This window comes from Esox lucius, chromosome 15 (assembly GCF_011004845.1).
Source record: "Esox lucius isolate fEsoLuc1 chromosome 15, fEsoLuc1.pri, whole genome shotgun sequence".
In the NCBI taxonomy this organism is placed as follows: domain Eukaryota; kingdom Metazoa; phylum Chordata; class Actinopteri; order Esociformes; family Esocidae; genus Esox; species Esox lucius.
In genome coordinates, this window is record NC_047583.1 from 4,730,253 (window position 1) to 4,744,253 (window position 14,001).

Genomic DNA, 14,001 nt, shown 5'->3' on the forward strand with positions numbered 1-14,001 from the left:
GGGTCTAGCAACACTTTTCACGTCTTACAAACTCAGTCTGTATTCGTTTCCAGAGTGCTTAGATGCCTAGGCAGACAGAGGATGCACAGACAATATCCCAGCATGCATTATGCATGAGTTGGTGTGTATGTGTGTAGGAGGGATCTTACCATACATTCTCACATACTGCACATTATAACCCTAGCATTTGTAAAGTAGAGCTGCACTACGTGACACACCAACACAGTGTTTTTCTAGGATGCCTCTGGATTTCATATTCATGACCATTGAAAGAGTGTTTGGCTTTTTACAGGCTGTTGGATTTACCATCACACGGTGCTTCTGTAATTTTAACTGTCTTGTAGCTTTAAGTTTGGAAATGTCATGAATAACCTAGCCCCACCAAGTCAATACATTTTCAATTATCAGACTCTAAAGATTTTTCTCGAGCACAGGAGCACCATCAGAACAATACAAGGGCTCTCCATGCGTTGAGTGGGCCTTCAAACAGCAACAGGAGGCTAATAAAATCAGCCAAGAGAGCATGTTAGCACTGGGAGCACATCCGTTCAGCGCAATTTGGAGCTGCCTTTGTTTGAGGGGAGATTGTTTAGCTTTATGGAGGCTGTGAACATAGTGACTGTTGATTACCTGTTCAATCTCAGTGACGTTATATTGTTAGCTCTGCCACTATTTATTCACTCAATATTTTTCCAGTGGAAAATTAACTCACGAACCTGGTTGTTTTCCTTACGTTAATGTTTAAAAATCTACGACTACCACCAGGGCTACTTCTCTCGCAGCCTTGCTAAATACAGAGGCTGTAAAGATCTCTGTATGGGTTTGAATGAATCGCAGTCTGAGCCTCCCTGGTATAAATATGGAAATTTGTGTCCTGGATGCCAATTGACAGTATTGATGGTATATGAACAGTATTCGTTTTTTTGTGTGGTATATGGACGGTATTTTTTTTGGGGGGGGGTTGTGGTATATAGATTGTATTAGGGGTTTATGAATTTAGAAGAAGATTCATAGTACATAAGTTGGCCCATGGAACTGGAAAGATCTGTTTAACATGTGGAGGAGACACCAGACTCATCATTTCAAAAGATTTTAACCAGTCAGCAGTGGAGGGGTTAAATGTATTAGTCTCTCCCCCATGGAAGCTGTGAGTCGTTCAGGATGAGGAGAGCCGGCATTAGAACGTCTGCTATCTCTGGACTTTTTTGGAAGCAGCGGCTAGAGAAAGAGGAAAATAATCAATGGTGCTGGTTGGTGCCTATCTCCAGTTAGATGAGATCTGAATGAGCTGTAAACCCCTCATCTCTCTCTCACACAGACACACACACATGAAGACAGACAGACTGACAGACTTGATGATTTTAGAACTGAACAGAGTAACACTGAAAAAAAACCAAAGGGTGTCCCTGGTGCCCACCATAGATATGAACTGCAGATACACCACAGATGTATACACCATAGATATGAACAGTAGATACACCATAGATATATACTGCAGATACACATTAGCTATGAACTGTATATACACCATAGATGTATAAAACAAAGATTTGAACTGTATAAACACCATAGATATATACAACATAGATTTGAACTCTATATACACCATATATATATATATACTTTATATACACCATAGATATGAACAGTACACACACCATAGATGTATACACCATAGATATTTACTGCAGATACACATTAGCAGTGAAATGTAGATACACCATAAATGTATACTCCATATATATAAACTTTACATACACCATAGATATGTATCCCATAGATATATACTGTAGATACACAATAGATATATCCACCTTAGATACATATGGCAGATACGCCATGGACACAATATAATGTACACATCAGGTGTGAACACTTCAGGCCTCTCCCTATTACATGGTTGGTAGGAGAGTGGCAGTGTGTCCCCAGGATACTCCGGTACTAGGTGTCAGACTGTATGTCTCTGTGTAATTAGGTCATGGAATAAAATGTGCCCATACATAATGCATTTTGAGGAGAGACATCTGGCCTCGTCCTTTTCATTTCCATGTCTTTTTTCCCCTCTATATTCATCAGGCGTCTAAATGTATATACGCTGGCTGCATTATGTAGTTACATCATACACGCCTGGCATAAATACCATGTGACATGCGGTTGATTCTGGCCATCCAGTGCCCGAGTGGTGGGTGATACAGAGAGGAGGGAGGCTGGCCAAGGTTGTTGTAGCGACTGAAGGTCGTGTACGGTAGACGCTCTAAATGGGCGAGGCAATAAAATCAATGACAATCTCCCCTGGACTCCATCTTACTGTCAATAACACGCGTCTTCTTCCCCATCCCAATGTATCTTTCCCTTTCCATTCTACCCTTTATCTTTCTGTCTCTTTCCCTGTCTTTGTTTCCTTTTGAATAAAACATTTTCTCTGCATTCCTCAGTTTTCTCCTCAGTAAATTGAATCTCTCATCTAACATCTCTTGAGTGTATCTTACTGTTTTTTCTGTCTGTCTGGCTCCCTATCTTTGTCTCCATCTATCTGTTCATTAGCAGCAGCCCCACCCTAGCCCCTTAGGTACCTCTTCTTTTCAAACATTACTTCATGCAACCACTGGGGGGGGGGGGTCAAAGGTCAAACTAGCCCCAACCGGGTAGTCAAACCTTACATGACAGTGGCGTATCCTGTCTACAGCCACTTTTCACCTCTGACCTCTTGTCTAATATGGCCATGGAGTGGCTAGGCAACGTGCAAAATCTGAAAGAAAAACAAACACTTTGAGGTCAAACCTGTCCACGGCTGAGGAGCATACCTGGAAGGCTCTGCCTCATCTGGGGTGCAGCTCAGTTAGATCATATGAGGCACTTGAAATCTGACTGGCATTATCTGTGGGGCCCGTCTGAGTGCAGGGTCCTGGGACGTCCTCCTACTGGTCGAATCAAAGGAATTGAAAAAAGGCAAATTGAGAGGGACATGTCCAAGGCCGCCCTTCAAAGACACTGAGCCCTGCATTAATAGCCATCTGGTCTTTTGACAGTGTATTCCTCTCCCCATTGGAGCATTTATTTTAACCTACAAATTAATTAGAATTTTCTTTCTAAAGGCTGTTATAGGTTTGTTAATTGTGTCAGCTCATGTTCAGTATGTTGGGTGAGATACTGCTGGAGGCTTGGTGTTGTAGAACATGGTGTGTGTGCGTGCATGTGTCAGTGTGTGTGCATGACTCTTCTTCAGCACTACCACACCACACAGTATCTCTTATTCAACATAAATGGCAAACACTGCATCTGTGCTTCAACACCAATACCACACACTGCATCTCTACTTCCACACTAGTACTACACAACATATCTCTTCTTTGGCACTAATACAACACATTGCATCTCTCCCTCCACGCTAGTACCACACACTAGATCTCCACTATAACACTATTACCACAGACTGCATTTCCACTATAACACTAGTACCATGCACAGCATCTCTCCCTACACACACCACACATTGCATCTCCACTATAATACTAGCATGACACATTGCATCTCTCCCTACACACCCCACACACTTCATCTACACTATAACACTAGTACCACACCCTGCATTTCTCCCTCCACACATTTCATCTCCACTATAACACTAGCACCACACACTTCATCTCCACTATAACACTAGTACCATACACTTCATCTCCAACATAACACTAGTACCATACACTTCATCTCCAACATAACACTAGTACCACACACAGCACCACCACTATAACACTACTACCACATCTTACATCACCAAAACACTATAGTGATAAACTGTGCAATACTTTCAACCATAGTGTCAGTAGGTTTTTGGTAAAAGTAGACAAATCCATGATGACATGTTTAGATGAGTTCATTGGATCCTATTAACTCAGTTTCCCTGATAATGCTGTATTGATTATTCTTCTCCTTTTCTCTTTCTTCTCCGCTGAAAAATCTCACTTGTCTTCCCCCTATTCTTTTCTCCTCGCCTCTTTACATCTTTTTCCTTCCTCCTCCTATCTTTATTTCTCTCTTCTACTGTTCTCTTTTCTTCCCTCTCCTACCTGGGATGTGTAGAGTAAAGATGCGGGTATCAGGACTTTGGTTATGCTGGACGAGCAAGGAGGTAAGTCCTTATAATAATATTACACAAATTAGGGTTGCAAAATTCTGGTTGTTTTCCGCAACTCCCAGTGTTATGTGTAAATTGAAGGATTCCAGATATTATTTAAAAAACTGTTCTTTTTGGTGAAAGTTCCCAGAATGATTGCAAACTTTATTCTAAAATTAGACAACTGTACACTACTTTATAGACACTAAATTATAATGTACTGTATTGTGCTATACATAATTAAAATTGCATTGCTCTGGAAAACTATCTGGAGTTCGAAAATTTAAAGTGTCTGAGTTAAGCAAATAAATGTTTTGCTGGCCTTTAGATTTATCTTATCTAAAGTTTGTTAATCATTTCAGAACACAGTCATTATTACACCTGGAGTATTCAGGTTTACTGTTGGTCGACTCAGTTGTGATACTGAGGAAAAGCACATCTACAAGAAACATGTGACCTCGCTGTTCAGAGGTTGTAAGCGGATCGTACATCCTCTTTACCAAGAGGGCACACTGAGCAGTTATACTGGTAATGGCAAAACAACTCATTCGCTTCTCATCTGCTCAAACTGGACACCTTTGTGTAGAATCCCTGGGTTAAGGCTTTGGTTTAGAAAATGGACACGTGGATCAAGCAGCGTGATGGTTCTGGTCGGCTACCTAGGATAAGCTGTAGTAAGATGAACAGTACCAGTCAAACGTTTGGACACACCTTTGCAGCAGTTCGACCATAAAGGCCTGATTCACGCAGTCTCCTCTGAACAGTCAGTGTTGAGACGTGTCTGTTACATGTGTCTGTTAATCTGAGGTGCAGTTGCCTGCCAATTTCTGAGGCTGGGAACTGTAATGAGCGTGTCCTCTCCAACAGAGGAAACTCTGTCTTCCTTTCCTGTGGCGGTCCTCCTGAGTCCGTTAAACCTATAGTGCATGATTGTTTTTCTGCACTTGGAGACATTTTAAAAGTTCGGGAAATGTGCCAGATGGATTGTCCTCCATATCTGTTTATTTGAGATGTCCTTGTCATAATAAGTACTACTACAGCACAGACATGCTGATGGTCTTTTGTATATCCACCCTCATCACAAGACAACTGATTGGCTGTAACGCATCAAGAAGAAAAGAAATTCCACAAATCGACTTTTTGAGAAGACACATCTGTTAATTGAAATGCACTCCAGGTGACTGTCGTCAAGGCACTTGGTGGCTAGAATATGTGTGAGGTGTGAGGGTAGTGAGTGTGCCATAGGAGAGGCACAAAATGATGAAGACAAAACGACGAGTCAACTATTAGTCTTCATTTAATGTAGCAAAAAAGCTGCACCACACGGTCAAACAGAACAGGCACCGTAACCCGTGAGGTGCGTGTGAAAACATCGGAACTTAAGTGGACAGCATCATTAATGACGAGGAGCAGGTGTGTGTGAAGTGCCCTGCCGCCACCGTCTACTGCCGGTGGTTAGCAAGCCGGCGAGGTGGCGCGCTGGAGAAGCGGAGGGCACGCAGCGCCACGCGGAGAAAACACTATTGTGGTTACTACATGATTCCATATGTGTCGTGTCATAGTTTTCATGTCTTCACTATTATTCTACAATATGGAAAATGGCAACAATGAAGAAATACCCTTAAATTAGTAGGTGCATCCAAACTTTTGACTAGTACTGTATAATGGGTCATTTATTCTGTTCGGTTCTTACATGTCAAATGCTATTGTTGCCATTCAGAATATAAAGAAGGCTTAAGAAGGTAACTTGCAAAAGGTGAAAGTTCTCTGCAATTCTTACCAGATTTGGGATGTTTTCAATGAAGAGCTAAATAACTAACCAGTGACTTTATTTGACAGTTTTTCACCCTATTATTTAATTGATCACTGGTTAGTTATGAATACCCTCTACCCAGTCATTTAGGTCGTAGTTATAAACTTCCCTGAACACAGCCCAACCCAGCCAACTACTTTTACTTTATACACCTCTGGACTTAATGGTTCCAAGGTTCTGGTCGCTGCAACAGTCCCCATCGCCACCCAGCCACAGACCAATCGATTCTCGGGTTCAAATTGACTCACCCCCCGCCACCACCACCCACAATGCACCTCAACCCCATTTCCCAGGGCCCCGGGAGGAAAGACCAGGGCAGCCTCCATTGGAACATGTCGGCTGAGATAAGGTTGAATGTAGCCAGCCCTGTGGTGTGGTCTTGTATTTCACCAACGTGACAAGGCACTGAACCTGTGTCGGTCCTGCCGTGCCTTCATCAAAGCCCCGGCAAATAAGAGGACATTGTCCATCTCTGCTTTCAAGTTTATACAAATTCTACTTGTGGCTCTATACGGCCTTTCAGATTGAGACCTCATGAAGCGATCGTACTAATCCCAACGGCTCAGTCTCAGTTTCACAGTCAAGGGATCCACTACAGCGGTTCATTAATGGCTGTTTCGTTCAGACCTGTGCATATCATATTGATATTTAAAACAATATGGTTGTTCTTCCCGATTTGCTGAACATTGGCAGGTGGTTCCATTATTCATATTTTTTCTCATACAGTACGACCCCCTTAATTCAGTTTTGTCTAGTGAAATATCGGAGTGTACTCTTCTGGCGCCAGGTGTCAGAGAGCCGTGTAAATAGCACCCGTGGAGTGACCAAACACAGCAGACATAAAAAAAAAAACAAGCTCCAACGTCCAGTTTTTAGTGGGGAAGTGTCTTGAAAATCTGATGTTTCTGCATTCTGACAACTCAGTGGAAGGTAGCCTGTGGATTGACTACAAAACTGATCTTACTGGCTACACTACTCTTCACCCAGTTGTTCTCATTGGTCAGACCAGGACAGTCTGACACTCTGACCTAGAGACGAGACTCCCCAGTCCTTTTCTCTCTCACGTTTCCCCTCTTCTCCAATCCTGAGAGTTCTTTGGGATTAGCCAGAGAGGTTCAGTCTTGGTGTCGTATTGTTGTTGGGGAAGACAGACAGGCCGGAGAGGATGACAACATTGTACTCACAGTAGTCAAGAGCCTGAGAGAGCGAGCAAGAGATTTGGCAATGTAAACGTGTTTCCTGTGCTGATGAAGCCCCTTTCAATTGAACTGAATGCAACTGAAAACAATTAAAGTACATTGTTGAAGGAACGAGACAGAAGAGCAGAGGCGGACCCTAAACATTTATTTAAATTGTCCTGTAATCCTCTGTCTCATCTCGTGGCTGTGTGCTTACAGTCTCCCGTGACCAAAGGTCATGTGTATCCATCCCAAACATTGTGAGTTATGTCCACATTGCCAAAGCCCAGGGATTTTCTTTTTTTGCCAACATTCATACATCATTTAGCAAAAAAGATGCCTAGGAATTCCCCTTACCCTGTCTTGCCTATTACGGACCACTCCCATCTCCCCCGGACCTGTTCCAGGATCAGAGTACCCCTAACTAACACAACTCAGCAATTCAATAGTTTTTAATTAAATCTGACCCAGGGTATCAGTGGTTTGCGGTGTGGGGACGGTCGGCGATGTTGCTTCCTGGTCCGCATTTTAATGTTCTGCTCGCTTTGCAACTACGTCAACCCACGACGCTTTTCTTCTCATCCGATGCCATCCACCACTTGGCACCAATGGTCCAGCTCATCCTGTCCTCTGTCCTCTGTTTATTTCTTGCTCTACCCTTTCGTTGTCTGTCTCTACCCTTTTGTTGTCTGTCTCTACCCTTTCGTTGTCTGTCTCTACCCTTTTGTTGTCTGTCTCTACCCTTTCGTTGTCTGTCTCTACCCTTTTGTTGTCTGTCTCTACCCTTTTGTTGTCTGTCTCTACCCTTTTGTTGTCTGTCTCTACCCTTTCGTTGTCTGTCTCTACCCTTTTGTTGTCTGTCTCTACCCTTTCGTTGTCTGTCTCTACCCTTTTGTTGTCTGTCTCTACCCTTTCATAGTCTGTCTCTGCCACAACCAATAACTCTTCTTCCGACCCCTGGCTGGTTTCCAATGCAAAAGTGACCCACTTCTATTTTCAACGAAATGGACTTCAGTGCTTCCTTAAAACCTTAGCAGTTAATGAAGAAGCGGCCAATGGGTGGTTGGGGGGGCTATTTTGTAATGGATTCCAGGCGTTATGTATCTTTCTGTTTGTTGCTCTCACTCTCTCTAATACTATTACCGTGTTGCCTGAAGCTATCTCGCTCACTCTCTCTGTCACACTATTAAACAGCTGTTATGCTGCTGAATGATTCCATTTGTTAATGAAATAAAACATTTAAAGGGTCCATTGGGCTCTCCCAAAGGTTTAGTTTGTTAATGGAAAATGCCAACATTTAGTTTAAGAAAAAAGTTTGATACTAAAAAGATCACGCATAGAGCTTACATCGTTGTTTAACACATAATTTATGTTATCCCAAAAAACCCAATTAAAATCCCAATTTACTTTTAAAATAACTAAAACAATAACCCAGGTGGATTTTGGATGGATGTTCTTGCCTGATAAATATGTAGGCAAACATCTAGACACTGTCTTTGACAGAGAAGCAGGTGAGTATAGCCTATTGATTAACAGGTAGAAATGCGCAAAAACACCCCAAAACACACAAAGGCTCAATACACAAATACATTGTACACGCCCACACAAACACACAAACACACAAACACACACAAACACACAAACACACACAGGCTCTCAGTGTAATGACAGAACCCCTGCTTTCCCAGTGAATCCTTCCAACGCTTTCTTACCTCTTGCATTACATTATGGCTGTGCTTGATAGGCTGTGGCTTGGATCAGTCATCACGGGGGGGGTGGGGCCAATCCGATTCATTTCACTGCTCTCATTGCCTTTGTCCTCACCAGAGCAACTCGATCGTTTCGAAGATGGCATGAACAAGGTCAACCAAGACCTGAAGGAGGCCGAGAAAGATATGAAGGGTTTAGGGCAATGCTGTGGCCAGTTATGCCCATGTATTGCCAAGTAGGTACCCATGGCGACGGGCCCTTGGCTCTAGCCTGTGTGGTGTTGGTAGTGCTGTCCAATGTCTGTCTCTCTTGTCACAGTCAATGTCTCTTTGTCTTCTCTCCTTTGTCTTCCCTCCTCCTCCTCCTTTTTTTTCAACGTGCTCTCGTTCTGTGTGGGGATAAATGACTTGTGTTGGTAATCAGAGCAACTGGAGCGGATCGAGGAGGGAATGGACCAGATCAATAAGGACATGAAGGATGCAGAAAAGAATTTGAACAATCTAGGACAATTCTGTGGTCTTTGTTCATGTCCCTGTAACAAGTAGGTGCAGCCTGCCTTGCCCGACTGACTGTCTGACTGCCCGTCTGCCCGTCTGCCTGCCTGCCTGCTTTACCGCCTTAACTAGCGTGCACGGTGACCAGTATTGTGTGATCACTATGGCCTGTGAATGTCACACCTTAGCCCTTAGGACTGTGTGCCTTTGCCTCCTGCACTCTGACCTGGAAAGAGCGTGCGAGAGAATGAGTGAGCGTGCGAGTGCCTAATGCAACTCCACGTGTTCCACGCTTTGGCTTCCAAATAATCACCCATTGCGTACATTGTGGAGATTGGGGTATGGTTATGGAGATTGGGGTATGGTTATGGAGATTGGGGTATGGTTATGGAGATTGGGGTATGGTTATGGAGTTTGGGGTATGGTTATTTTACATTCGGCATCAGGTTAAGCAGGGATGTGTAGTATTCTTTCTAACGGAGGCCTCTATGTACATTTTAAGATTGTGATGTAATGCAAACTCCAGCAATAATGCATTGCTTTACACCTGGGAGGATTATTATTTGGGCTTAATCACGCAAAGGCGATGTGTGTTCAAAATGTGATGAATGAAACAGGAAAAAATTAAGTCATAATTTGTGTGGGGTGTATTGATTAGCCATTGAGTAAGTTAATAAAATCATGTAATGTACAGTGCCGTATAGAATTATTGACGCCCTAGTTAAAAAGGATGTGAATGTGTTTGTTGATCAGCTTCATCTTACGGTCAAAATCTCCTATAGTTAATAACTTTTAATGTTAACATTGTTAAAAGAAAAATCAATCCCATCAGCAAATAAATATTTTATTTCAAAACATGTGTGCCACAATTTTTGGCATCACTGCATTTAGTATTTTGTGTGCCCTTGCTTTGTCTGTATTCTCTTATAATGTTTGATGAGTTGGGAGAACAAATAGGGTTAGATTTGAGACCAATCTTTCATACGGAAAGTCTTCAGAAACTTTTGTTCATAAGATTTTCTAGGGGTTCCAGTAACTGTGGCACTAATTGTTCTGAATAAAATAATTATTTCTTTAGGATGATTAATTTGTTCTTTGAACAATTTTCACTCAATTAAAGAATTAGATGCTTATGTTTTGAATGAAAGTTCAAGCTGATAAACAACAATTAAATGTTTTTTCTACAGGCATTTTTGTTCATCTATACCTAGAGTGACAATAATTCCAAAAGGGCACTGGTGAATATATATTTTTTCAGGAGAAACATTTTTTTGGGGTAAGAACAAGGTGTGGCTTAATTAACCCTTTGGTACGATGTACCCCACTCTCCCCTGCCTTATACACACTTATATATTAATATATTAGAAATAGTAAAAACCAACAGAAAAAAACATATGCCATATGTTATTTGAGAAAATCCTGGTAAAAACAGAATTAAAATCTGACATTTTTAGGCCTGCAAGTTAGCGTGACCTGCTTTCTGCTGTTGCTACATCAGTCATGTGGATGAACACGATGCCTACGGCTTTCTATGGGAATGTATGGCAGCCTCATGCAGTCTCACACACACACATGCGCACACCTTCCTGAAATGTTCTTTCCAGGTCACAGTGTATTTTCTCATGCTTGGATTTGCTATAGTATCACATGCATGGTAGGCATAGATAAACAAGGGACAGGGAACCAAATGAAAGAGATGAAGACAATTCATCTTAATAACTTTTACCAAAAGAACTATGAAAAACTTGTGATGGGGTATGTAATTAAACAGATTTTAGAGAAGCTGTGGCAATATGTCAGTTTTGATGTCTGGGTAGTTAAGTTATACTTTGCATAGAAATAATTCCTCTCCAGATTACACATTTTCAAAATCTCAAGTCAGATTTTGTCCGAGCCCTACACTGTTGCCTACAGGCATGTGTTAAACAGTAGAAACTAAAGCATTTCAGGAAGTTGAGTAAATGTTATTTTGATTTTTTTGGTGACAATCTGATAGTGTAGTTCACTAACATCCCACGGCTGGCTTTGGCCTCTGAAGCTATGCAGGGTCTGTCCTGGTCATTCCATGGATGAGAGACTAGATGCTGCAGGAATTGGTGTTGGAGGGCCAGTAGAGGGCCCTCTACCCTGGTCTTAAGATAAGATCCGAATGCCTTAGAGTAGTTAGGGGACATTACCCTGTGCAAGGTACAGTCTTTTGGATGGGACTTAAAATGGGGCTCTCTTAAAATGTCCATGGCATAACTCCGATATCCATGCCAAATTGGACTATTCCAGTCATGGCACCTAATCACCCCCCGCATACGCTAATTGGCATTTATACGGTATCACTCCTCACCTCCCTCTATCTGAACTGTTGCCGTGAGCAACAAAATGTAGTCAGGGACTATAAACTGAATCTGACTTCCTAGAATGGTTCTCTTTCTCTGTGCTGAACCATATCACCTCCACACTGGTGCAACACAGGTCTGCCTGTATGTGTGTGTGTACTACATACAGTGCACTCCAAAATTATTGGCACCCTTGATGAATGATTAAAAGAATTGTTGCAGGATCATTTGATGAATCAAAAAAAAAAATCTACAATAATTTAAAATTCCGTCATTACGTACATATTTAAGATGCAATGTTGATAAATGTGGCCCCAAGTGCTGACAGTTTGTCGTGATGAGAGCAGAAGCTATCTTCTGGCAACCAAAACGCTTTTTGGAATGGAGTTGCCGTTTCCAGGAACAAAATGTAGTTTCGTTTACTTCTCGAATCATCCTCCTTCTTGCGAATGGGAGAAAAACACACTTGCATCAACCTTTCCCCCATAGTTCACTTTTGATGGTGGAATAAAGGAGGTGGTCATTATATGTGCTGAACAAAAATTAAGTGATTATCCTTATGGATTATGTACATGAAAAACAATTACACATCCAACGTGGGAGGTAAAAAAAATATTTTGATAATTGCAAATGTCACAGACTGCCTCTTTATGCATTCCTAATAACTGAGATGAGCAGTTTAAAAATGTAAATCCATGGGATGATATTTCTATTACAACCCTGTTTCCAAAAAAGTTGTGCCACTGTAAAATGTAAAGAAGAACAGAATGCAGTGATGAGAAAATTGTACAAAGACAAGATACCCAATGTTGAAACTAAGAAATGTTATTGTTTTTTGAGAAATATATGCCCAGTTGTGTAATGCTAAAAAAAACCCTGGTGGAAAATCTCATATCTAATTAGGTTAATTGGCAACAAGTCAGTAACATGATTGGGTATAAAAAGAGCATCCCAGAGAGGAGTCTTTCAGGAGTAAGGATGGGGAGGGGTTCACCACTCTGTGAAAGACTGCACAGGCAAATAGTGCAAGAATTTAAGAATAATATTTCTCAACGTAAAAATGCAAAGAGTTTGGGGATCTCATCCTTTATGGTACATAATATCATTAAAAGATTCACAGAATCCGGAGAAATCTTTTTGCGCAAGGGACAAGGCCGAAAACCAATACTGGATGGCAATGGTCTTTGGGCCCTCAGATGGCACTGCATTAAAAACGGACATGATTCTGTAGTGGAAATCACAGCATGGGTTCAGGAACACTTTCATTGTCTTTAAACCCAGTACGTCGCTGCATCCACAAATGCAAGTCATAACTTTACCATGCAAAGACGAAACCATATATAAACAAAATCAAGAAACGGTGCCACCTTCTCTGCACCCGAGCTCATATAAGATGGTCTGAGGCGTAGTGGAAAACTGTCCAGTGGTTTGACAAATCTAAATTGGAAATCATTTTTGGGAATCATGGACACCGCCTCCGCCGGGCTAAGGCCGAGAGGGACAATCCAGCTTGTTTTAAGCGCACAGTTCAAAAGCCAGCATCTGTGATGGTATGGGGGTGCATTACCGCACCTATCATGGGTGACTAGCACATCTGTGATGGTATGGGGGTGCATTACCGCACCTATCATGGGTGACTAGCACATCTGTGACGGCACCATTAACGCTAAACATCCAGACAATCTCTTTTTCAGGGAAGGCCTTTCTTATTTCAGCAAGACAATGCAATACCACATTCTGCAGGTATTTTAACAGCATGGCTCCGTAGTGAAAGAATCCGGGTGCTGAACTGGTCTAATAAACAAAAAATATGACAAAGGAGATCCCGAACTGTTGAGCAGCTGAAATTCTATATCAAGCAAGAATGTGAAAACATTTCACTTTCAAAACTACATCAACTGGTCTCCTCAGTTCCCAAAAGCTTACAGAGTACTTATAAGAGGGTTGTAAACATGCCCCAGTCCCAATGTTTTTAAAATGTATTTTTCCAAAAACAATAACATTTCAAATTTTCAACATTTGATATGTTGTCTTTGTACTATTTTCAATTCTATATAGGAATAAATGATTTGCACATTATTGCATTCAGTTTTTATTAACTTAATTATTACATTTTGTATTTAAGACTTTCTAGGGGTGTCAAAAATAATATTTAATGGAAAATGTTTCTCAATAGTTTTTTTGTTTAATTTTTTTACTTCAGTTAAATGTTATCTTAGATCAAATAGATGAACCCAAAATTCATAGCAGTTTTTTGCTCATTCTTTTCAACGGTGCCAATACCTCAATCAATAAGTATGTGCCAGTGTGCACGTACAGTATCTCACAAAAGTGAGTACACCCCTCACATTTTTGGAAATAT

At 41.5% G+C, this 14,001-nt stretch overlaps 1 protein-coding gene across 2 annotated transcripts in view; it reads left to right on the plus strand.

Moving 5' to 3' along the window:
* LOC105015953 (synaptosomal-associated protein 25-A) overlaps positions 1–14,001 on the plus strand; it is a 49,813-nt gene that overhangs the window by 27,738 nt on the left and 8,074 nt on the right. Inside the window, exons 4-5 of one of the 2 annotated variants that reach the window (XM_010879446.3) lie at positions 4,081–4,129; positions 8,933–9,050. In XM_010879446.3, the coding sequence (XP_010877748.1) occupies positions 4,081–4,129; positions 8,933–9,050 (167 nt within the window). Of the gene's footprint in view, positions 1–4,080; positions 4,130–8,932; positions 9,051–9,238; positions 9,357–14,001 lie in introns of both variants that reach the window. The other variant, XM_010879445.4, reaches the window with a different exon arrangement.